The 27,306-nt window shown below is 37.3% G+C and overlaps 1 protein-coding gene across 3 annotated transcripts in view; it reads right to left on the minus strand.

Annotated features, from left to right (window-relative positions):
* TTC29 (tetratricopeptide repeat domain 29) overlaps positions 1-27,306 on the minus strand; it is a 271,305-nt gene that overhangs the window by 97,378 nt on the left and 146,621 nt on the right. For all 3 annotated transcript variants that reach the window (XM_051964925.1, XM_051964926.1, XM_051964924.1), the window contains exons 9-10: positions 14,825-14,916; positions 3,050-3,173 (exon numbers count right to left, since the gene is read on the minus strand). In XM_051964925.1, coding sequence (XP_051820885.1) covers positions 3,050-3,173; positions 14,825-14,916 — 216 coding nt within the window. The remainder of the gene's footprint in view (positions 1-3,049; positions 3,174-14,824; positions 14,917-27,306) is intronic.

A 27,306-nucleotide genomic window follows, 5' to 3' on the forward strand; every position in this document is an offset into this window, starting at 1 on the left:
GACTGAGATAAGATTTATAGTATTAAAGTGATTTACTTTATTACTTAATCTATAAGATCAAAGGCAATTTGCAGAATTTGTTACAATTATTCTTTAGGAATGCCAAAAATAAAGCATTGAACTTTCTTTAAATGAAAGATGAGTGGAAACTAAAGGGTATTTCTATGAAAGGGATTGAGAACCAAGGGAGTTCTTGGAGTTCTTTGGAGAATGTTACATTCTGAATGGGCCCAGGATGCAGTGTTTTCATTTATGGTTAGAATTTTGGACATACTTGAAAATGGACTTGGTGAAAGCTTTCAGAATATGACCATCTTTATAAAGAATTATGGAAGGAGGAAAACACTGAATATAGGGTGAGCTCTACATAAAAGATTTTTGCAAATTATAAAGGGTTTGTGGGAGAATTTCCATGGTTCCAACTGTATTCTGGCTCTATTCTTATATCTATATCTACATCACATCTCAATTACATATACATATATTTCTATTATGCATAAGAAATTATTGCTTGCTGATAAGTTTCAAAAGCCAGTTTCCAGAGGAAAGGAACAATTGAAAATTAATCTAGATTCACTTAAAGTTCTTTGATTTGTATTTAAAGTTTTTCACAACTTGGCCGTATCCTATTTTAATAATGTTATTAGAACTTCTCCCATCCACATGCTCTGTAATGCATCCACTATGACTTACTTGTTCTTTCTTGAGCGTTATACTCCACCTTCTTTCCCCATGTCTCTGCAGTGATGTCCCCCATACCTAGAATGCACTCTTTCTTTATCTTTGCTTCTGAGAATCCCTGGTTTTCTTCAAGAATCAGTTTGAATTTCTGCTGGAGGTTTCTTCTGATTCTCCCCAAACTAGAAGCTTTCTCTTCTCTAATGCTATTTTTTCATGTATTCAGAATACTTTCTATGTCCCTATTTATAGACATATCTCTTCCATTAGAATGTAAGCTCCTTGAGGGTAGGGGATATTCTGGCTTTTTTTCTTGGTTACAACCCTTGGGCTCAGCACAATGCTTAGTGCATAGCAAGTCCTTAATTACTGTATGTTTGATGATTGAAAAAGATGGGACTCAGAACTACTACTCAGAAACAAAATGCTACTTCATCCTCCATTCATTTTGCATTCTATCTTTGCTAAACAGGGAATTAAGAAGAGCAATCCTCCTAATGCAGAGTATTGATTTTAAAAGTGCTTTCTCAGAAATTAGATATAAAGCTAGCTCTTTAGAGTACCTAGAGACAGGAAGATCAGAATTTAAATTCAGCCTCAGATACTTACTAGCTTGTGACCCTGCCTCAGTTTTTTCATCTGTAAAATGGGGATTATAACAGCAGCTACCTCTCAAGATTGTTGTGAGGATCAAATAGGGCAGTGTCTAACACATAGTAAAAGCTCTTATTAATTCAGTATCATCTAGTATTTGTTTCTATTTGCCTGAGTTTGAAATATAGTTGGAGAAAAATTTGGGAGTCCTCAATTCAACAAGCATTTATTAAATCTATTTTTTGCAGAGCTAGGTATGGAGGGAAATGTAAGGTTACAGACCCAGAGAGTCTCAACCTTGGAAGGGGACAGCAGAAATCATTTGGGTCTGCCTCTACTTAAGGAATCTCACTATAAATCCTGACAAATTGTTATCTACAGTGTGTTTAAGGATCTTCAAAGAGGGGAAGGAGGTGCTTCTGAAGCAACCTATTCTATTATTGGACCATTCTAATCTTCAGGAATTTTGTCCTTACATGGAAACTCAAACTATTTCTTGACTTCTATTCATTCCTCTCTTCTCCAGAAGGGAACTGTCCTCCAAGTTACACCGATCAAACCTAACTCTTTCCCTCATGACAATCCTTCAAATACTCAAAAGAAAATCAAGAAATACCCCGTGAAGTCTACTCAGTTTAAAATTTGCAGAATGATTTTACAAATATTATCTCATTTTATTCTTACAACAACCCTGGGTAGGTAGGTGCTATTATTACCCCCATTTTACAGATGAGGAAACTGAGGCTGATAAACACTTACCTCACTCACACATCTATTAAGTGTCTGGCTATTAAGTGTATTTGAACTCAGGCTCTCCCAACTCCAGCTAAGGTACTCTATCCATTGTATAATCTGGCTGCCTCTTTTTAAATCAAAATACAAATTTCATCTTATAAGATTTGATTCAACATTCTAGTCAGTTGATCTTTTCAGTTCTTATAATAAATCTTGACAGCTATCTCTCTGTATCATCTGTATATTTTATAAATGATCATCTATTTCTATAGCCAAGTCATCAATAAAAATGTTAATTGGTACAAGGTTAAATACAGACCTTTAGAACATTAGAGATCTTCCAAGATGGCACCGGTCCATTAGTGACTAGTCTTTGGGACTAGCCATTCTACCAATTCTGAATCAACCTAATGGTCTAAATTATATCTATCCTTATTTTTCTCAAGAAGAGAATCGGAGACTTTGTCAAATGCTTTAGTTAAAATCAGGAGTCTTCTGATTTTGGCTTAACTTTATATGCATATGAAAATAAACAATAAAAGAAATGAGCTTAATCTGGCCTGATTATTTTTTGATTGAGACATGCTAGCTCTTTTGCCTCATTGCTATCAGTTGGTAGCTTTTAGGCAGGAATCAAAGAAAAGTTCAACTATGGACTCTACTTTCTGCCCTTTATTGTAATTTGGAAAACATTCTTGTAGTTTTCTTCTGTTCTCCACCATCTTTCAGAGATGATAAACAGTTTCTTGTCAATCATAAACACTAGTTTTTTTCTCTACTTTCTGTCCCCTTCTTCAACAAGTTTTTCAATGGTTTATCTCCATCTCAGGTATTGTTTGTTCTTCCAACAATTTTGTTTTAGCCTTTCTAACCAAAGGATAGCGAAAACAGCAACTAACCCCTTGCTAACTCATGTCTGGTAGACTTATGATATTTTGTAGGCAGAGGAAGGATGATTAGTATAATGTTGTGAGGATCAAATAGAGTGGTAAGGGTCACATCATACTGGTATGACCACACATTTCTTCCTAAAAATACTTACTTTTGCATTGTAAATGTCCCCAAGCAGGGTACAGGCTTCTACCAGTCTTCTCTTTTGGTCGGTATTTCTTGCAATTTCCACAACTTTTTCCAAGTAAGCAACAGCCTCCATCGGTTTTCCTTGGCTGGAATTGAATAAGAGGAGAAAAATTCCTGAAATATGGGTTAAATAGTGGGGACTGATCCTTTAATTGCCTCTTCTTCTGTTCTTCCTTCTGTCTCTCCTAGGAGTTCCAGTTAACAACTGAAAGTAATTTTAAATGATCCCACCCAGTAAAATTTTCCAGGACTTCAGATACAATTGGAGAAAAAAATGGAGTACTTTGTCAAGCTTTTAGACCATCAAATGGAGATCCAGTGCTCACATGCCTGAGGGAGAAATCAGGATTTTGGGCCTGTCTTGTTTTGTTGAGCTTCTAGCAAGATTGACATCACCAGGAAGACCTGTGGGTAAACTAACATTGTTAACATTATAAAACTCTAGGGAAACGTATTACATGAGAAAGTAACACTGTCCTTAAGCAGAGCAACAGAAGGAACTCAATTTATGGAACTTATTCCAGAAATAAGTGTACAATCACAGTTTGGGCACTGTGTTCACTAATGATGTCTTCATCAATCTCAAGAAACAGTAATCAATCAAAAAGTATTGAATTCCTTCTAGTTACCTAGCCCTGGAAGTACAAATACAAGGCATAAAATAATCCCTGTTTGAAAGAAGCTGTCTTTTCCTAGTTTTGTAGTATAAATCCTTGCCATTCATCTGTACCACCCCTTATTTATTCACTTTCACCTCTAATTTATTTTTGTTTCTTCTTACCCAGATGTAAGATTATAAAATGGTCAGATATATTCTATATGGGCTTTGGGGCTCATCACTTGGGTGTCTATGACCAAATTCTCCCCTTATATACAGAAGTAAATACAAATATCTTGGATAAGTCAACAGAGTATCAAGTCCTGAATCCTCTGACAGGATAAGAAGCTTTATAATCACATACAAATGAATCTTCTCTCTTTTAAAGTAGTCCCTTTGGTAGGGTTATCTTATTCCAATAGATACCAAGAGTGCTCAAAACATTCCTGGAATTGTTATTAGGAACTGCCTTCAGAGATAATAAAGAACTCATGTTAGAAAATTAGTATTTGAAATATTAACCAGAATTTGCTTCGGATAACTTTTAGCTATCATCTCCTCAAATCCTGCCTTCAACAACGACAAAAAAGGAGATGAAAATTTGCCATTATGAAAGATAATTCAAAAGCACTTGCAACAGATGCTGATGCCAGTTTTGAAGCTTAATTGTAATATATCGGCCTCTAAATTGTAGAATCATATTTAAGGACAAACTAAGATGCTAATGGTCCCTTGTCTTCAATCTCATGTAGGAGGTGGCTGGCTATGCACTTTCTGTTATGGCTTGAAAGTGTATTGTGTCAAATAAAATCACCCACACAATTTTCTCTGGATGATTTCATAGGAAACCAAAGATCAAATACTATATAACTTTCTTCTCTGTTAACTTCATGCTCTATGGGCCAGAAATGGGGTAGAATGGGACTCTGAATCTATTTCAGATTGTGTTCCTAGGTGAAATGGGGGGAAGAGAGGAAGCACCTCTAATGTTTGGGGAATTAGCTTTTACTAATCTGTCCTCCCTGTCAAGGTTCTCTTGTTCTATGCTCTCTGGAGAACACTTAGTCATGGGCTGGAATTTCTCAAATGTAGACCTAACCCAAGGTCTTATGGTCAGGAGATGACATCAGGGAGACATACATATGGTCATAACCTTTATCTGTATGTTGTGGAATAACAGATGTGTATTATCAGATGAGAAGAAAAGGGGAAGCAACAGAACACTTCAGTAAGAGACCATTATTTTTAGAGCTGGAAATGCTTTGGCAAGTTTGCATCTGATTTTTCTGGCCCATTTCTCAGCACTGTTTCTAGACTGTGACTTTCAAGAGAAAATTGAACCTATGAAAAAAAGATGAAAATTGGTGGCTTTTTTTTTTTTTTTTTTACACATCTCTCCAAAACCCTGGGGTAAAATCATCTCCATAGTCAAATGGACTCAGTGAAGCTTATTTAAGTTCATATTCCTAAAAGCAGATATATTTTTGATGGCAACACACCCCAGACTCCGCTCTTCCACCTGAGGTTGAGGTATGTGACAGTGGAAAAGGAGTAAGTTCAGTGAACTAGAAATATAAAGTGAAAATGCAACAATTTCTGGTTGAGTCTGATTTTCTCTTTTCCTTTTCCCATTAGAGCAATAGTTTTCTGAAATATCCTGGAATTACTTAAAACTTGCCACAGATAAAGAATGCTGGAGGAAAAAAATCTTTCTCCGGTTAGACAATATACCCTGTCCTAGTAATATGCAATTCTATATTCAACCAACTTGTTAATATATCATCTGGAACGTATATTGTAAGCATTCTCTTTAGGTTAAAAGGCTTCTAAATTTTAAATTTAGCAATAGATTTAGAAACCAATCTGCCTTTCAAGGAGGAGAAAAATCCAACATTTCCACCCCGAAAAGCTGCAGATGATTTGTATAAGTTAAAGGACAAGGTTAAAGTGTTAGACAAATATTAATTCCAGTTTTCTATATGCAGTGCACAGGTGCAATTCGGGGAGCATATTATATGGTATAATCATTAGATTCATTCAACCAGACCTTAGAGAGTTAAAAACATATATTCCGAGGAACAGGACTCCTCGGTCCAAAGAATGAGAATGAAGCAGGGCAGAATATTTGTGTATCAAGGTGATTCCAGTTTCCAACTGGGAAAACGGGACTGTTAACACCCACATCCCCTGACAACTGTCCAATTATGTATATCACACTTGGCCTACTGTTTGCAGTAGAAGTAATCAATAAAGGATGTGGTTGAGTGAACATAGATTTTGGTTGAACCAATGCATGAAAACTTAATCATTTACTCAGAGAGAAGAAATCAAATAGAGCAGAGATGAAACAGCCACTAAGGGGTTTGTTGAATGTGCCACCAAGTTTGTGGGCTACAGATGAAAGTAATAAGGCAAATGGAATCAGTGACAGGAGAAAATGTAAAAGGCTTTTCTTAATTCCATGAATTAATAGAAATGTTTTGATGTATTTTTGGGGGGTCATTTTTTAGGAAATTTCGCATCAAAGGCCCGCTGTTCCATTTTAAAGGAAATATGAAAATTACTAGGGCATGTCATTTCTCTCAAGCAAAAAGAAATTAATCTCAGCTCTAACAGAAAGGTAATTTTCACAGATGAAACTTTATACTGATTGATCTAAAGATCTCTACAGCGGAGGAGTTTTACTTGAGGAATAATTTAAGCCTCGTTGGCAGGGAAATTGACAACAAATCTGGATCGCTTGTTGTAGCCACAAAAATCTTAACCACTTCGGTATTTCTGGGGTTTTTGTAAGGTTTCTAAAAAGCCTCTTTAGGAACATAGAAACAAAACCAGGCAGATATTTGAAGCAGCTAAAACAATTCAGGTCAAATCACTACAGTAACAATTCTATCAGGGAAAAGAAAATGCGTTTTTGGGGAGGTAGGCAAAGGATAGAATTTATCAGATTATCTTTCATGTGCAACATATTTAATTTTTCTCATCTATCATTTCAATTCAATTTGACAAGCATTGTGCAGTGGGTGCAGCACTGGATATGGAATCAGGAAGACTCATCTTCCTAAGTCAAATCTGACTTTAGACAATTATTGGTTATATGACCCTGTACAAGTCACTTGACCCTGTTTGACTCAGCTTCTCCATAAAATGAGCTGGAGAACGAAATGACAAACCACTCTAGTATCTTTGCCAAGAAAACTGGGGTCATGAAGAGTTAGAAATGACTGAAAAACAACAAAAATGTGCCAGATGCTGAGGCTTACAAAGGCAAGAAGAAAACAAATCCCATTTTCAAAGAGCTTACCTTCTTTCTGGCAGAAAAGTTAGTGGTAAAAGGATAACAGTGCATTAAGTGGTAGAGCTATTTTGAAATATTTTTCTTGTAATGGATATGCAATTACCTGTGTTCCCACCAACCAAACATTATCATCATACATAAACTTCTATGTTTCATGGACCATGGTATAAGGACATGATGTATGTATAGAAACTGATTTTGAAGTAACCAATCCAAATGGAGAACCTTGCTCATCATTCATATCTTCCTCAATAATTCCAACACCTTCTAGGCCCTTCATAAAATAGGGGAAAGTATAAGTCACTGATCCCCCAAGCTTTAGGATTAGAAATATTTTTAGTTGAGAATGTATTTTAAAAGCTTCCAATCTCCAAAGATTTTTTTAACCTTTATATAAGCTTTGGCACTAGTATTTCTTTTTCTCCCTTCCTCCTTCCCTTCCTTCTTTCCTCCCTTCCTTCTCTCCTCCCTTCCTTCCTTCTTTCCTTCCTTCCTTCCTTCTTCCTTCCTTCCTTCTTTCCTTCCTTCCTTCCTTCCTTCCTTCCTTCCTTCCTTCCTTCCTTCCTTCCTTCCTTCCTTCCTTCCTTCCTTCCTTCCTTCCTTCCTTCCTTCCTTCCTTCCTTCCTCCTTCCCTCCCTCCCTATCTATAGCTATATTTATATTTACCTGCATCTCTATCTATATTTGTATTTATCTAGGCAAGCAGTTTTGTCATATCCAGAGCAAATCAATTCAATTGAAACATTCATGAAGCAGCCAATTGTTCATATCTCTCCATCTCACCCACAAGGAGAGTATAAAAACAATGTTCAGACTATCTTTCTGATCATTCCTTGGGTCATCATTCATGTCTTGACTCCTTGATATGATTATTTCCAAAAGCTTTGCCTGCTTTTCCCACTTTCATATCTTTTCTTGCTCATCTCAACAGCTTCTAGTGGTTAAAGCAGTGTTTTGATGCAAGTGATTCCCAAATGTCTAAAACAACCCTAACCTTTCTCCTTGACTCTAGCCTTTCATTTTTAACTATATGCTGGATATATTCACCTAGGTATCATATCAGCATCTCTAGGTCAACAGATTTAAAATGGAGTTCTCAGATCATTCTTCCTAAATGTGTATACTTCTAAATTTTGCCTCTTACTGGCAAGGGCACTGCTAACTCACCATGATTCTGTCTCAACCTCAGGATTATTATTGGTCTCTCCTTTACCTCTCTTCTTCCCCTGCCCATCATATTTAATCAACTTCTAAGTCCTGTCCAATTTTAAGTCTGTTTTTTTTTTTTTTGTGCTTTTTCTTCTTCTCTCTCACTCTCACTACCCTATTTCAGGCCTTCATTACAAAGAACTGTCCCAATCTCCTTTTTATCTTTTCATCCTTTGCATCCCAAACCTTCAGTTATTTCCTCTGGCCTACAAACAGAATTAAAAACCTACACAAGCTGGCATTTCCACAATCTGGCTCCTATCTGCCCTTCCACCCTTTTCTCATATCCTAGATTGAAAAACATTCCCCAAATCCAATACTCAATCTTTCCTCTCTCTCTACTTTATACACTATTCCTTGGGCTTAGATTTTTACCTTAATATCATCTCTGTTCTTCAAAATCTTTTTCTTCCCCCAAGACTCAGCTTTGCCATGCAGCTTTCCCTGCCACTTGTCTTTTCTCCCTCATTATTTCTTATTCTCTACTTGTGTAAATAGGAGTCATGGTAATCTGTGTGACATTTCTATATGTGCTTTATTCTACTTCTTTTTCAAATAGAATACAGTCTTCTTGAGGGCAAGAATCTTATTTTTTTCCTTTGTATCTCCAAACTCTTGAACATGATAGGTTTATTTAATCAATATTTGTTCAATGAATTACTAGGCATTGTGGGGATATACAAATAAATATAAATAAAAATGTTCTTTCCTGCCAGGATCTTCCATTCCATTGGCAGCTCATGCATTTCCTTTATAACAGGAGTCCATGGGTAGATTACAGGGACAGGAGTCCATGGGTAGATTTCAGGGGATCCATAAACTTGGATAGGCAAAAAGATCCAATTTTGTTTTCATTAATTTTTGGTTTCTCATGTAATCCTATAAAGTCATCATGTGAAACAGCATTTGCAATGTGCTTTTGGATAATACACAGAAAGCTCTTTACCAACCTCAAGGGACTTGGCTGGCAGCTTTAATATGTGATTTATTTTATGTATTTAAAACCAATATTCTGAGGAGACCACTGCCTTTACCAACCTGCCAAATGGCTCTATGCTAAAATAAAGGTTAAGAACATATGACAAAGATATGAGCTTTCTTTCTAGAGCCAGGCCCACATGTGGATACCAGTAGCCTATTTGGGTTTGAACTTTAATTCTCACAACATGACTGACTGATCTTATTTTTCTTATTTTTTGGTTGGGGTCACAAGGCCAGTTTATTGGAGCAATCTCAGGAGGAGACCCATACTGTGCTTGAAACAGCTTTGTACTTGATTAGAGAGAGAAGTTCTCATGTCTTATCATCTAATTACTGGGCTCTGTGTGTGATGCTCAAGAGCAAAGAATTTGTACATGTGAAGCGTGGGGTGCAATTGCTTCTGCTCAAGTATCATGGGAAACCAGGGCCAACAGGTTGGTATATTGAGCAAAATGTTGGTTTTTGCTTGGTCATGGTGAATGTGTTTCTGTTTCTATCTTTGTCTCTTTGTCTCTATGTCTCTGTTTCTGTGTCTCTCTACCTCTTTGTCTCTATCTTTGTGTGTGTCTGTCTATCTCTCTTTTTCTGTCTGTTTGTCTTTCTGCTGGCTCTCTATTTTTCTCTGCCTTTGTTTTTCTGTCTCTGTTCTCTTTATCACTGTCTCTCTCTGTTTCTATTTCTCTCTCTACCTCTCTCTCTGTTCCTCTTCTCTCTCTCTCTGTTCTCTTCTCTCTGTCTCTCTCTCTGTCTCTCTGTCTCTCTCTCCTCTCTCTATCTTTGACTCTGTCTTTATATCTGTTTCTGACTCCCTCTCCCTCTTTCTTTGACTCTCTCTATCTGACACTCTCATATTCTCTCTCTCTCTCTCTCTCTCTCTCTCTCTCTCTCTCTTCTCTCTCTCTCTCTCTCTCTCTCTCTCTCTCTCCTTTTGTTTCTCTGTCTTTTTCTGTCTCTATTCATGTCCTTATCCTCTCTGTTTCTCACTATGTCTTTCTCGCCCTCCTTCTCTGTCTCTCTTTAACATTACATAGACTTGCATTGACTTACCTGTGTAATAGAAAGTAAACCCTTTGAGGGCTGGAACTGTTTTACTGTGCTGTCTTTGTATCTCCAGAACCTAGCACACAGTGCTGGTGTTTTTTTTTTTTTTTAAGAGATAGTAAGGTAGTACAGTGAATAGTATAGAGAACTTGTAGTCAAGAAGAACTTAGTTCAAATTCAGTCACAGACACAGACCAACAGTGTGACTCTGGGGAAGTCACCCAACCTCAGTCTCAATTTTTTTATTTTTAAAATAAGAAAAATTAAATAAAATTTTATTTAATAAAAATAAAACTTTAAGATCTTTACCCAGGGCTGTTATGAAGCAAATAGACAACATTTGTCAAACAATTTGCAAACCTTAAAGTACTGTATAAATGCTAGTGATTATTACTATTATTTCATAAAATAGGTACTTAATTTTTTTATTGAGTTGAATTGAAAGTAATGCTTAGCATTGTCTTTGACAATCCAAATTCACCACGTAATTGTTCTGTCATGGAGTTATAGCCAGAGGACTGGACCAGGAATACAAATCCAGATATAAGAAACAAAATAATTCTAGATGCTAATGAGAGATTGAGTTGAGAATTATTTGATGATAGAAAAAGTTAAGAAAGGGTTTTATTAATCATCATTGGGAAGTGATTATACATTAATATTCCAGTACACTTGATAAATTCATGGAAAGAACCAAGCATGAATCAGAGGCAGGGAGGCTCTTGTGTATTGCTAAATACAGAGTCCCCAGAGGAAAGGCAAATATAGAAGGACTTCTCATCACTCATCACTGACCAGAGGACATTTCATTCAGGGAAAAAGGAAAAATCTTTGTTTTTTTGGCTTATAGTAAAATTGTTTTCCTCTGGGAATATACTTTAAAATGATGATGGTGATTGATGGAAAGACACTAATTTTACACCCCCACCACCACCACCCAAAAAAACCCCTCCAAAACACTTTTTCAGGAATACATTGGTTCCATAAAACAGTACATAAGCCATTGAGATTTAGGCCAAGTCTATGTTCTAAAGGGTGAGGCAGTGACCTGAATGCATCTTTGATGAATTTAGTGTAGTGTAAACAGTACAGTTGGACAAGCTATAAAAGTCAGCTTTTATGTTAGGCTATTTGTTGTTTAGTCATTTCAGTCAGACCTAACTCTTCATGACCTTATTTGGGGTTTTCTTGGCTGAAGATTGCCATTTCCTTCTCTAGCTCATTTTACAAATGAGGAAACTGAGGCAAGCCGATTAAGTGACTTGCCCAGGGTCACATAGCTAGTAAGTGTCGGAGGCCACATTTGAACTCAGCTCCTTCTGATTCCAGGGCTGCAGCTCTAGCCACTGTGCCACAGAACTGATAAAGAAGCATGGGATTGATTAGACCTAAATAGCTTCGATTTTCCTTATTAAGAACTTCTCCTTTGCATATATTTAAACAGTCACTTTGTTCTAGACAATCTCGTTTGGAAGCAAACCTAAGGGATCACCGGCTTAGCCCTGAGCACGGCCTGTCACTGTACTTTATCCAGAGGGAAGTTATTCTTCCTTCCTGTTGCTGCCTTAGTCTCCCTCGAGAATATTTTGAACATCTCCTTTGTCAATATAACGACTATCAACTTAGACTACACTGCTACTGTGAACTCGCTGGTCCTCAGGAGACCAGTGTGCTTGCCAATGGCCCTTGGCATATTTTTAATAATGATTAGCTTTCTTGGGACACACATAATGATCCTGGAGATGATAATGGCTCTGCTTTTAAATACATGGGGCTCCATGCTTTAAAAGGTTCTTACATTTAAAAAATATTACTTTACAAAATAAAAGATTGACAAAGGGGATAGGCAGTGGCTTAAGAGTTAGGAACATCTGAGTTTAAATCCTGGTTCAGATACTTTTTATTTGAGTCATCCTAGGTAATTTCTGTAAGTCTCAGTTTCCTTATCTGTAAAATTGAAGAGGTTGGACTTAATGGCCTCAAGGTCCCCTCTAGCTTTTATCTACGAACCTAAGAAATATGGATGAAAAACATTTTAAAGTTAAGGCTAACACAATGTCTTTTTTATTATTTAATGTCTGATGAGACATTCACTTATACCCAGAGAGAAATAGGCTGCAGAATATATCACTAGTGATGACGCTGTGAAAGAAGTAGCATGAAAATGCTAACAACCATATGATAATAAGAAAAAATTAATTTCAACATGATTTATAAAGTATATTAAGGTTTGAAAGAACTATACATATATATATGTATTACACATATAGTATGTGCATGTATATATAGTATCATGTATAAACTCTCTGTATATGTGTATGAGGTTTTTTTAGTTTAATCATTTTTCAGTCATGTCAGACTCTCCATGACCCCATTTGGGATTTTCTTGGCAAAGACACTGGAGTGTTTATCATTTCCTTCTCTTGCTCATTTTACAAATGAGGAAATTGAGGCAAACAGGGTTAAGTACCTTGCCCAGGATCACACAGCTAGTAAGTGTCTGAGGCGAGATTTGAACTCAACTCAGAAAGATGAGTCTTTCTGAATCCAAGCCTGGAACTCTGTGCACTGTGGCACTATCAAATTGCATACATATTTATATCTATCTATCTATCTATCCATCTATCCATCCATTATCCATCCATCCATCTATCTATCTATCTATCTATCCAACTATATAGCTATCCATCCATCTATCTTTCTCTTTCTGTCTCTGTCTCTCTGTCTTGCTCCTCAAAGGATCCTCACAATAACCTTGAGGAAGGGGTACTATTATTATCCCCATTTGACAGATGAGAAAACAAGCTCAGAGAGGATAAACTACCCAGAATGCTGAATCTAATAATTCTGAGGCTGGAGTCAAACCCAGAGCTTCTGGATTTCTAGTCCAGCACACCATCCACCATGCTACAATCATCCAAACATCCAAGAAATGTATGACCAGAAGACTGCATTGGCAGGTCAGCATATTACAACAGGTAATCTAGAGGAAGGTCCCTAGTACAAAAAAGAGATACATAAGGAAAGGACATTGGACTAGTTAGAAAATCCAGAATATGAATCATGACTCTGATAGTTTAGTAGGTAAGCTATTACTAAGAGGCAGCCAGGTGGTACCGTAGTGCACTGGACCTGGAGGCAGGAGGTTCTGAATTCAAATTTGTATCAGATGCTTGTTAATTGTGTGACCCTGGACAAATCACTTAAACTGTAGTTCTCAGTTTCCTCAAATAAAAAGAAAAAAAAAGGATAATAACAGCACTTATCTCACAGGGCTATTGTGAGGACTAAATGAGTTAGTATTTGTAAAGTGTTTAGCCCAGGGCCTGCACATAGTAAGCGCTTAATAAACGAGCATCATTTTCTCATTTAAAATGGGGAAAAGTATTCCTTAAAGTATTTCTCTCACTCTGTTACTGTGAAGGTTTTTAGGAAAGGTTTTTTTGAAAAGATGATGATCTACCCTGGTAGAGCAAATTCTTTACCTGGAGTTAGCAACATCAGTGAAATGGGATAAAAAATATATTATATTGAAAACTATCATCTATAGTCATATTTTGTATGGCTTTAAACCATAATGCCATAGAAAATAACTTGAACTGAATACAAAGAGAGTCAAAGACAAATCTTTAAAATAAAAAAGCTCTCTATAGGATGGCCATCCCCAGTTTCTCTTCGTTTTCTCCTTCCTCCCTCCCTCCTTCTCTCCTTCCCTTCTTCCCTCCCTCCCTCCCTTTCTTCCTCTCTCCTTCCCTCCCTTCCTTCTTTCCTTCTTCCCTTCTTCTCTCCCTCTCTCCCTTTCTTCCTCCCTCCTTCCCTCCCTCCCTCCTTTCCTCCTTTCCTCCCTCCATTCTTCCCTCCTTCCCTCCCTTTCTTCCTTCCTCCCTTCCTTCCTTCCTCTCTTCCTTCCTTCCTTCCTCCTTCCCTCCCTCCCTCCCTCTCTCCCTCTCTTCCTTCCCTCTCTCTTTCCTTTTTTCCCTTCCTTTTCTTCCTTCCTTCCTCTTTTTCTTAAAAAGTCATTTATTAAGTATTTTATCATGTGCAAGGCACTATGCTAAGAACTGTCTTCTCTTTTTAAACATATAACCATAATGACTTGGAGACAGTTTAAAGTAAAATGAAAAGATTATTGGTATTGCAACAAAATGTCTCTGTTAGTCTGCTTGACAGACTCAAATTTTCATGGAAGAAGCAGGACTGAGCTTTATCTAGCTGCATTTTCCCTAAGAAGAGCTCTCCACAAAGGTTATGTTCTTTGAGGCACATGCATTGCAGCCTAGCGTATGCTTCCATGCTTTCTGATTTTTTTTTTTAACCTACAAAATGTGACCTGATTTCTCCCTTGTCTTTCAAGGTCATCGCAAAATTAAGGAAAATAAGAAAGTTAAAAATAACAACAACAATGTAGGAAACAATTTACTGACAAAAAAAGAATTTGGAAACCACACTTTAAAAAGAAAAGCATATTTGGTGAGGGTAGGGTTATTTAAGAAGGGCACTGCTTAAAATTTAAGCAGTAAGTAATGGGAAGCGACAGACCTCAAACAATTTCAGTTTTTCACAGCTGAGCGAATTCACAGGGACAGCAGGACAAGGATATGCTAACTTACCTTACCAGGACCTTCCCTATGGCTTCATAAGCCCTACTTAGGCCAATAGCATCATCTAGAGCAATGGAGATATCCGCGAAGACTTCGAGAGCCTGTTAAATAGAAACACACACACACACACACATATACACAATAAAATCATTATAGCACCAGGTACTTTGGATTTTGAATTCTATTTTGATATTATTTTGTTGGCCTCTGCCTGAGACCCCCATGAAAAAGACCCGGAGTTCTTCCAGTCTAAGCTATATCCCGATCCCCCTCCCTCATTGTTGGCTGCCCATGGGATATCATGGAGGACCGTGGATGGATGCCTCTGGGTCCACCCCAAATCTTGTCACACGGCTCCTTCCTCCTTCCCCTCTCGTTCGGACACTGATTCCTTGATCCTCAGCTCTGCCAGAGGGAACCCAGAATTCCAGAGCCCCTTCCATCCATCCCCCCACTTGTCAATGTTGGTGGGCCACCCCCTCCAGGCTTTCTGCCCTAAAGGACTGATCTCCTGATGCATCATAAAGACTCCTCGGCTTTGTAGCCACCCTGCTGCACCCTTGGAACTTCAGGACCTCTATCGCCCCTGCAGCAAAACTCTACAGTAATTATTTCTTCCCCAATTAGAATGTAGTTCCTTCAGAGCAGGGATTGTCTTTTTATTTTATGTGTATCCTTTGCCTTCAGCTATGCTTGGCATATGGTTAGTACTTAATCCGCACTTTCCCATTCATTCATATCAATACTCATTTTTATACATTTGTAGCACAAAACACTTTGATTCATCAAAACAGAAATATTGGTTTGTTTCTCTGCGTAGACCTTGTACTGCAACAGTGCCAGTGACTTCTCCCAACAAGCATTATTTTGCTTTTGGCCCCAAATTTCCCAATCCATATAATTTTCTATGTGAAGGAATAATTGAATGGTTCTCAAATATGATTTTCAAATAATGCATCACTACTCAAAGTGACATAAGGCATTGCATACTGCTTTAATATAGTAGCTTAAAACAGCATTTTCTTTCTGCAAATAGTGATTTAAAAAGCATGAGTTTAGGCTACATTCCATTTCAATCAGTCACTTTATTGCTTATATCTTTCATTATTTGTGCACACACACACAAAAATCTGTTAACCAGGACTTAATATACACTAAAAATCTTTCTTACAAATGCACTCCATTAATGATGACCTCTTCGATAATCAAAGGATTAGAGCTGCCAAGTCAAACATATGATCTTAATTTAATTTAACACTCACATCATCTGTATTGTATAATTTCCCCTTTCATCTTTTTTTTTTTTTCTTTCCAATGGGCAGGAGGAAAAATACATAAAATGAAATCCTATTCTTTCTTCTTCCCTCATTGTTACTTGACCCAACCTATTACACACATGAGGACACAAGAAATCTCTAAAGACCCTCTATGGAAATCCTTTTTGCACATTTCTAAGAAAGGATTAGTGAAAGTCATTTGGCTTGGTTTGAGATAGAGAGGAGGTGTGAGGGAGGATATGAATATGTCCTGAATCCAACTGTCTGAGGCATGTCCTGGCAATCTAACTGATAGGGGCTGAGGGGGATGCTTCTCTTTAATTCACCTTCTAAAATCAATTAATGAAAAATAACTTCTGTGAAGTCAGATTTATGAGAAGGAACTGTATTTCTTAGAAATCTGTGCCTGTCTAGATTTTATGCTGTTCATTACAAAATATGTTGGCTAAGTCTGAATGCTGTTCTCTGAGGCACTTATTAGTGTGAGACACTTAGCTAGTGGGAGGCGTTCATCTTTTATGGGATTTATTATTAGGGACAATGACCAACTGGAGAAAATCCAGAGGAGGTGGATCAGGATAGCCAGGATTATTCCATGCTGGATCAGTTGAAGGAAGTGAGAATGGTAAAGTCTTGGTGGTGGTGGGACGAGGAGCAAGAGAAATTAGCTGCTTTCAAATATTTGAAAGGTTACCATTAAAAAAGAGGGATTAGGCCTCGTTTGTTTGTCCTTGCAAGTAATAATGGGAATAAACAATTACTAAAGAATTAAAAATAAACGAGAGAAAAATCTCAGCTCAAAACACATGAGAAAAAAAGCATTCAGATAATTAGACCTGTCCTAAAATGAAAGTGAAAAAGATTGTTTCTCAGATGACAGTGAGGTCCCCATCACTGGAGGTTCTTAAATGGAGGACAGATGATAACATGTTGGGAGTTCTATTTTAGGTAAGGGCACCTAAGTGGTACAGTGAATAGAGCACCAGATCTCAAGTCAAGACCTGAGCTTAAATCTGGCCTGAGACACTTCTTAGCTGTGTGATCCTGGGCAAGTCATTTAAGCCTGTTTGCCCAGTTTCCTCATGTGTAAAATGAGCTGGAAAATGCCAAGAAAACCCCAAATGGGGTCATGGAGAGTTAGTCACAAATTAAAAACTAAACAACAATGAAGTTGACTTCTATAGTCCCTTGTGACACTGAAAGCCTATTAGCAAAAAGCTGTCCACTGATATATCTTGTCTCTATCTTTAGGTTCCCACCAATTTTGTACAATTAAACATCGGGCTTTTTTGTTAAAGTAGACCTTGACACTGGATGAATCCAGTAGCAATTAATATAACCTTGAAGATATTCTTTTATCCTTTTCTAACTGTCTGATATCATAGCTTTAACCAACATTCACTTTTCTTAGTTGAAGGCCTAAAAATCAAAAATTCCTGATTGTAGAAGGTCTTGCTTAGACCAAGTATGGAAGAAAATATACAGGAAAGGATATCCTAATTCACTTTCTCTCTGAGTTGGTTTTTGTCAACTTCTATGTTTGATAAAAGCAACGTTATTGTTGTTTTCAATTTCATATGGAGTTGTGAGTCACAGTAAGAAGTGAGAGTCATAGGCAAATGTTAACAACCTTCAATGGAATCGAGCAGCTATATTAATCAGCAGGAGAGATCCCTGCCATTTGATGCAATTATAGAATCTCAGAAATTTCAAACTTGAAAAGATCTTGGAGTTTGTCTACTCCATTGTTTTCACATGGGGAAACTGAGGCCCAGTGATAAGAAATAACTTGCACTAAATTACCCAGCAAACTAGTGACAGAAATGGGAATAGAACCTGGGTGTTCTCAGTCTCATCAATTGCTCAAGCTACCACATAATTATATTATCATAATACTTTAGCTGTTCATTGGATATTAATGATGTATCTATCTACACGTGGCACTGACTCTTTAATCCACATGACTCTAATTGTTCCATCAGATTTAGACTCCTTCTCCCTTCAATTCATAATCCACACCACTGCCAGCTTAATCTTCCTCAGGCTGAGCACTAATCATAATAACTTTTGTGTGAAAAACCCTTCAGTGGTAGTATTTTTGTTGTTTACTAAATACAATTCAAATTTCTTAGTCTGAAATTCAAGGTTTTCTACATTCTTAAACTGTGGCATGAGACCATATTGGGGGGACTCATAACTAAAGTGGGGGTCATGAAATTATGATTTATTATCAGCAAATGTTTGATTCGTATACTTATTTTATATACTTGCATATCTGGAGTTATGTAAAAATTTTTTCACATGAAAAGGGTGGAAAATGAGTGGAAAAAGTTTAAGCAGTAATTTCCTCATCTGTAGTTTCTCATCTGTAAAATGAGCTGGAGTAGGAAATGTCCAACTACTCCAGTGTCTGGCAAGAAAACCCCAAATGGGGTTAGGAAGAGTCAGCCATGAATGAAAAACTATTAAAACTTTTAACCTACTACTTTCAATTCACTACTACAGCATGATTCTAATTGTTTCCCTCTCTTTTTAAAGTCCTCAACACTTTTTTATTATTTGAATTGATTTGATTTGTTAATTGAATGAAATTAATTTGTTTTATTAATTGAATTAATGAATTGAATTGAAAGGCTCGAAGTTGAAGTCAAAGGAAAGAAGGAATGTTTCAGGTTACTAGGGTAAAGGCTTCCTATAAAAGTTATGTTTTGACCTGGATCTTTAAAAAATGGATAAGGTTTATTAAATCAAGCGAGTAACGGGTAGGCCATTCCAGGTATAGGGAAGAGTACTCATGCCAAAAATGAGAACGCAGTGGATGTTTACCAAGGAGTGGGTGTGTGCCATCTTGGTGGGAGGGCGCATATCAGTATGTGATAAAGAAGAAAGGGAAAAAAAAGAGAACAAAATGTCTGTTTCCTGCAAGGTTTTATTCTTTAGTGCCAAGAAGCAAGAAAGCACTTCTACCTTACCCAGCTCCCAAATGCCGCCCATCCACCCCCCAGCAGTTTTGTTACCCTTCCACTCCTCAGCTCACTGATGCACAGAGGACTGCCCACATTTCATATGATATAAAGACCCATGATACATGCAAAGCTGGAGATCAGGATATGCTAACTCTGTCTTGTTTTATTTTTTTCCTTCCCTCTCCTCCACTTGAACACGGTACAATAGGAAGACCAATGGATTTGAATCTTGGGTTGGACAGATTGCTGCCAAGGTCAAGCAGCTGGTTAGTAGCAGGCTGAGAGTCCACGTCTCCACCCTGTCTGGTTAATGTACTTCCTTAAATACTTATCAAGTGGAATGACTGAGGCAATGGGGAGAACTGAGTTCATTAAATGAGAACCAGGGGAGATGGCCAGTTAAACCTCGTGTGTAATCCATAGCTCTGGGCAAGTCACTTAGCCTTGCCTCATATGTAAAAAGCAGACATTGAACTAGATGACCACCGGCGTCCATTTCAGCTTTAAATCTATGATCTCTAAACTGAATTGGTTTCAGGTGCAAGAACTCCCAATTGCTTAAGGCTCTGAGTCCACTGGGAAATTTTTCCTTACATCAAGCCCAAATTTGCCTCTTGCCACTTTTATCCATTGCTCTGGTCCTCTGGGGTCATGAAGAATAAGTCTCAAGCTCAGCGTACAGGAGATCAATGAGAGCTAAAGTGATTAGGGAGGGTATGCTAAACCGTGGAAGCTTAAAAACAACTAAGAAACTTAGAACCATTAAGGAAAAAACGAAGGGAAATCAGGGTCCAGACTCAGCAGGCTACTTTAAATGAAGAGCCAGACACCTTAAGAGAGCCCCACTGTACTTGGTGACCTGCCCCTGTGGCAAGCAATATGTTGATAACAAAGCCAGGGTCTGAAAGGTTAGCATCTGGAGCATCAACGAAATATTAAAAGGGAGGAGAAAAAATTGGCAAGTTCAAAATATTTAATGAAAGAAAAAACCTGGTCCCATCTCTGCAGTTTCTGAGGACTGAGTATGATCAAAGTTTCATAAAAAGGGGAGGGGATGAGTAAAAATGAAAATAAAGTGAAAACATAACAGGTAGCAGCATAAATGTACTTTAAATCAAGGTGTATTTAGGGTTATCACACTACCTATAATAAATTCCTCCATGGGTTTTCTTAGTGTGTCTGACTCTTGATATGATCCCAATTAAAAGAGCAGTAAGTCTTAAGGAGATTAGATAAAAAGGTTTAGACAATGTGTTTGTCATCAGAGATTTGGAGGAAATTGGAAGATAATTTCCAAGTTCTTGGAGACCCTGTTAAGAAACAGTAGACAGAGTATTGGATCTGAAATCAGGAAGAGCTGAGTTCAAATTCAGTCTCATATACTTCCTAGCTCTGTGACCTCGAGTAGGTGACAACCTCTGCCTCAGTTTCCCCAATTGCAACCTACCTCAAAGGGTTGTTATAATAAATGAGTTAATAATTACATAATAAAATAAATGGGATAATAATTCTAAAGTGCTTAGCACAGTAGCTGGCACATAATAAGGGTTTACTAAATGTTTGTTTTTTTTAACCTCGCTTTCAAGTAAAAGCCTATATGCTTAAAATTAAATAAACACTTTCCGTTACCTCCTAAAAGCTGATAGGTAGCTTTTATCACGTTGACATTTTTCAAAGGATCATTGCCTTTTTATCGGAATCCTTATTGGTTGAGAGAATGAATGGGCTAGAGAATAGAGAGAAAACTGGATCTTTTTTTACTCTCAGATGATCTTTAGTTTGTGTGTTTACTTTATCTGTGATTTCATTGATTAAAGGGAAGTCCCAGAGTGGAAAGTCCCTGTACTGATGCAGACTAGTGCTGGCTTTGTTAGAGTCTCTGAGCACAGAGAGTCTATTCATGCTTATATGTACACAGGATTAAAGAGTCATGAATTCAGAGATGAGCGGGGTCTTAGGTCATTGAGTCCAGCCCTTTCATTTTATAGATAACTGAGAATTTTATAGAAACTGAGGCCCTGAGAAATTATTAAAATGACAGGGTTACTTTACTAAATGTCTGAGGCAGAATTCTAAGGTCTTTTATTGACTCCAAATAACAATAGTGATAATAATAATATCTTACATTTATATACACTTCTATGTGCTAAGTGCTTTACAATTATTTTCTCATTTGGTCTTTATAACAACCATTATTATCTTCATGTTAAGATGAGGAAACTGAGGCAAACAGAGGTAGAAATGACTTGCTAAAGATCACATAGCTAGTGAGTGTCTGAGGTCACATTTGAACCCAATATTATATTCATTGTGGCACATACTCTTAGTAAATGTTTGTTTATTTATGGTGATTTCCCTGGGGTCACATAGCCAGTATATGTCAGACACATGAAAAAATCCAGGATTTCCTAATTCCAAAGTTAGTTTTCTGTCCTCTACCTCTTTCACCTTCACATATGGTTAAATGGCAACCACTCTGCTTCTGGATTTGAGGAACTATTTTGTCACATGTGAAAAGAGCAGCTTGATCAGCCTAGAGAATGCCTTTCCTTTAACAAATGAGGAAACAGAGGCAAGGAGAAACAAAATATCACATATGGTCAGATGGCAACAACTCTGCTTCTGGATTTGAGGAACTTTATTTTGTCATATATGAAAAGAATAACTTGATCAGCCTAGAGAATGGCTTTTCCTTTAACAAATGAGGAAACAGCGGCACAGAGAAACAAAATAACGTTTGTGGTCATGCAATTTGAATGCAGCTCTAACAGTTCAAGGATGTCTCATACTGAAAAACTTGGTCCTATTCTCCCTTTTGTTCATACTCTGTTATCCATTACTAATTTCATATTGATCCCTTTAAGTTTTCCACTCATCTATTTGCTTGTATTTTGTTAAAGAAGAAAATGTCAGGGTGGTCACTATTCCTTTGTTTACATTCCCAGCTTGCACTCCTTTCAAGTTGCTCAGGCAGCTTTCCCTCCTCTTATAACCACAGTTTATGGGTGAGAAAGCAGGGAAACTGGTATCCCCAATTTAAAGATGGGCTGCTTTTGAAGAGCTCATTTGTAAACTGGGTTTTTCAGGAGCTGGAAGCCATTTTTTGTTAGCCCAATATACATCTATTTAAACTCAAATCTGACTGAAATATTCTGCTGATAGTACTGACAAGAGTTTTGTGTTCTGGAAAATAGAAGATACAAGGTGTAGAACATAGAGGAGAAGGAATATAAAGATGTCTCTTCCATTCTTGGGTCAAGGGACCATTCATAGATAAACTTTCAACATCAGAAAATGTTGATTTGGGTTATCCTTACAATTTATATTATTCCTCAAGGTTTTTCTAGCAACTCTATGATGTTCTGTTTCTAGCCAGCCCCTCCAAAGTTAACTCTTTATCCCAGCTGAGCCCTATCCCACTATCTAAAGCCTTAAAGTCTTAGTTACAAAACTTGTCTGTTTCCAAATCTGTAAAATGAAATGATTAGACTAGATAGTCTCAAAGGCTCCAGTTCTATTCTAAACCTTTGATCTTATGGGAAGCTCTAACTTCTTCACTGTATAGATGAGGAAACTGAGCCACAATGAAGTGAAGGAAAAGCTTTGTCTACTAGGTGGTGCCATAGAGCAGTGGGCTTGGAATTGGGAGAACTCATCTTCATGAGTTCAAATCTGGACTCAAACACTTGCTAGTTGTGTGATCCTGAGCATGTCACTTAACCCCCTCTGCCTCAGTTTCCTTACCTGTAAAATGAGCTGGAGAAGGAAATGGCAAATCATTATAGTACAGTACAGAAAATCCCCAAATAGAGTCACTAAATGAAATGACTGAATACCACCACGAAGAACAAGTGAAGGGACTTGCCCTATATTACACAAGTAGCAAAGCCAGGATTTGAATTCACATCTTTTGACTCCAAATATGATGGAGAAAAAAAATCTGTAGCATATTACCAAAGATGACTTGGAAGTCATATTCTGCTATATATGGCTAGGCATGCAAGGAGAGTAAAGGATGAAGACTCCAAATTATGCATTGAAATCCATGAAATATTAGAAGCTCCAGACTCTAGCATGTTATGCAGATTCCCCGTGGAGAAAGGGGATAAGAATCCCATACGATGAAAACGTGTAGATCTATGTTGGTGTTTGATGCCACATGGATCAATGTCTTATCAAAATCTTGGGTCACTCTCAGAACTCAGTTTATATGCTTAAGGTCACACAGGTAAAGAAGCTGAGCTGGGAATTAACCCCTAGACTTAATCTGTCTGCTACAGTTGAATGTCTCATATTACTTCAACAGCGGAGGGCAGGAAGGGTAAGGGGCTTCCATAATAATGTGGGCCAAGGGCACACATTGAAAAAAAATATATATATATATAAAATTCTGAATGTACATATATTACCTATATCATTTTATGATCTCAGGGATGGGGAGGGGAGAGAGAGAATTTAGAAATCAAAACTTTAAAAAAAACAAACAAAATGTTATTTAAATATATGACTCATTTATAAGCTAGTAGTACTATCTCACACCTTCTTTTTTTCAGTTTGTTATTCAATCATTCATTTGTGTTTCTATGTGACTCTATGGACTTTTGTCCATGGCGTTTTCTTGACAAAAATACTGAAATGGTTTGCTATCTACTTCTCTGGTGTGCCACCATTTTACAGATGAAGGAACTGAGATAAATAGGGAGACAGACACACAGTTTCTAAGTATACAAAGCCAGATCTGAATTCATGAAGATGAGTGCCTTGTCCAATGCACCTCACTGTGACTCCATTTTTTTCTCCATCAACAATGTAAGGATAATGCTATCCTTTACATGTACTTTGCAGAGTTGTGAGGATAAAATGAAATCAGAGAACATCTGCAGTATGGTATAGTAGGAAAAAAGTCCAACTGAAAATGGGAGGGGGAGGGTCTAGCACGTAGCAAATGCTTAATAAATGTTTACTGATTTACTGACAAAAGAGAAGTCCAAATCACTGTTCTGCATCTTAGTTAAAGACTTGGGTCTCAGTTGCCAAATCTATAAAAAGGCTCCTTCTACTCTAAACCTATGATCTTACTGGAAGCTCTAACTTCTTCACTGTATAGAAGAGGAAACTGAGGCACAGAGAAATGAAAGAAAAGCTATGTCCACTAAATATCACAGAACAGTGGGCTTGGATTGGGAAACGCTTATCTTCATGAGTTCAAATCTGGCCTCAAAACTTCTTAGCTGTGTGATCCTGGGCAAGTCACTTAACCCCCTCGGCCTCAGTTTCCTTATCTGTAAAATGAGCTGGAGAAGGAAATGGCAAACCATTATAGTATAGTATAGAAAATCCTCAAATAGGAACACTAAATGAAATGTCTGAATATCACCACTAAGAACAAGTGAAAGCAAAGAAACAAAGCCAAGATCTGAATTCACATCTTTTGTCTTCAAATATGATGCTTTTGCTGCTGTCATAATTTTGTAGAATAATTCATAATTTCATGCATCATTTTAATAAAAAATAAATTAAATAAAACTTATTTTATCCACAAGCCATATGACAACTGTTATCCGCTGTTATGGCAGATAATGACAAATAACAGGATTGTGAATCCACAAACCACAGACGACTGTTATCTGCCATCATCTGCCATAACAAAGATAGGGTTACTAACAATATTGTTGTTTGAGGACAGATGGGTAAGTCTTTTTTTTTTTAGAAGCCATTCATTCTGCATAGGCCTTTGCAGAGACTTTCTCCTTCAAAGTTCTTTTTCCATTACAGGTAATCAGGTACTGTTTGAGCATACACATACATATATACCCATACATACACACACACAGACAAACATACACAACACATACAACCCCTCCCATAGTGGACCAGGTTGCCTTTTTGTTTCCCACCATTTCACAAAAATAAGGTTTCATTTTCATTAAAGATAAATGCTGCATTTTCCCAAAATGTGCCTGTAGCTGGCCCTGCACCCAGGAAAAAGGATTGATACTGTATTCCTTTCCCTGCTCACCCTTGTACCAGATGGGGACCCTAAACCTAGGCTGGTACTATTAGGACTACAGATTGACTACAGTCTGGGCTAGATGTTGGATGTGTGCATTGAATCACCTGGGAATCTAACCATAAGTTGTTTCTAGGGGAAAAAATGTATTCCAAGTTCCAAACAACAGCCCTACAAATGAATTTTTGGACTATAAACCATTTCTAAGTTGCCAATATTTGGATACCATAATCACAGCTAAATAGTTTTCCTTTGGGATCTGATATGAATATTGCAGTAATGTCTTTTTTCTCTGCAAATACTATCTCCCCCACCTTTTTTTTTATCCATCAGCCCCAGCTTCTTTGCACAGAATTTAGTCCCATCTTTAAATCAATAGGAGTTCCCTAATACCAGTCAATATTGAGGAGAAACTAAAGCCTTCTATTCAACAGAGCATGATTTACTTTAGTCATTAAGGATCTCCCAGAGTAAAAGTGAATGAGATCCATAACAGAGCAGTCACAATGGAGGAGCTTAATTCCCACTTTCACCTACAAGCCTATCTGTCATAAAAGAGCTTGGAAAAACCTTCCTGGTTCTAGACTCTACTTATTTACCAAATAGGGTCAAAGAGGTGACAATTAAAAAAAAAAAAAAGGTGATAAGATCTGTTCTCACTTAGCTCACCAAAAGGAAAGTACCAATTTTGAGATATCCTGCATAATTTAAATTTTAAGCAAATCTCCAGTCATGCCATCTTGTCACAGAAAGTTTTGCACAGCTTTGGATAAAATATGATACTTTTGAGAGAAAAAAAAAAAAAAAAGGAAGGGAGCAATCCTCCTGATGTATGCTTTCTGTGATAAGGGGGGAAAATCAGCTCAACCACTTTGTACTCAAAATCACTGTCAAATATTATTGGAAATACATTTCTTCTGATTTCTGGCAATCTAGGCCTATTTAGCCATTTCACAGTTGGTGAGCAGAAAGGGATGGTTCTGCCTCATTTGCAGTTTTGGAACATGATTCAGACAATCAGCTGCAACATTAGTCAAAGGAATCAGTAGCTAATGATTTGTGACAAGCACTGCAGTACCAGGCACAGGACCTGCCTGGGCAGCAGCATCCACAGATATGTTACTGGAGCCAGCTAGGGGTGTTACAGTAGACAGATAACCCAAGCAGGGCGAAGACAGTCTATCTTATGTCACTTAGGAGCTCTTACAGACTTTCAGAAAAAGCGTAAGGATCTAACATGCAATAAATACTTCTTATCTACAAGTATAGTTATATTGAATAAATAGAGTTCGGGAAAGTATGCAGACTACTATAAAATACATAAAATGTAAGTGTTTGAAAAGTTGGCATTCTACTGAACCTTTTTTCACCTAGAAGTGGTCTTAGTGTAGCAAAAACCTGTGCTGATTACTGAAGGCATGTGCTCTTCCCTCATGAAGTTCATTATTCCTCATTTGGACAATCTGTCACATATTGGAAGCTTAACTTCTCCATATTTTTTACAAAATAAGTATTTTTAAAATTAGCTATTATTTAGTATGATGGTTCTCAAACTTTTGTTCTTAGTCTCTTCATACTATTAAAAATTACTGAGGATCTGTCCAAAGAGTTTTTGTTAACATGTTATAGTTATAGATATTTACAATGTTAAAAATAAGAACTATGTTTGAATTTATAGACCTTCTGAAAGGGTTTCAGAGACTCCCAGGATTCTCTGAACCACACTTTTGAGAACGGTTGGTCTAGTATATAAGGGCTAGTAGATCCTGGTTCTATGAATAACTCTCAATGAGAACATTGATAAGGTAACTGACTCTGAATCTCAGTTCCTATATATTATGAAGGGAAGGTTTTGGATGAGATGAGGCTTCACTATGCTCTAAAGCCTAGTACAAAAATGCTTAGAAATTTTGATACCCACAGAGAGCTATGAAAACTTACTGAGGAAATGTCCTCAGATCAGCTCCTTAACAAAACAAAAAGTTTGTGTTGGGTAGTTAGCAGACCTTGAGTTTCAGGGGCAAAGACTCTGCAGATCCATGATATCACAGATGAAAAAATCCTGGAGGTTTGGGAGGCATGTGACTACCAGAATGAGAAAGAAATGGGTCAGTTAATAATTTCCTAATTTAACTAATTATTCTTGCTAACTAGGTCCTATGCTCAATTTACTTTATACAACTTTAGAAAAATTGGTATTATTAATGTCTTCTAAATTTTAGTGTTATGACACAAGAT

Source organism: Antechinus flavipes, chromosome 6 (assembly GCF_016432865.1).
Source record: "Antechinus flavipes isolate AdamAnt ecotype Samford, QLD, Australia chromosome 6, AdamAnt_v2, whole genome shotgun sequence".
NCBI classification, from domain to species: Eukaryota; Metazoa; Chordata; class Mammalia; order Dasyuromorphia; family Dasyuridae; genus Antechinus; species Antechinus flavipes.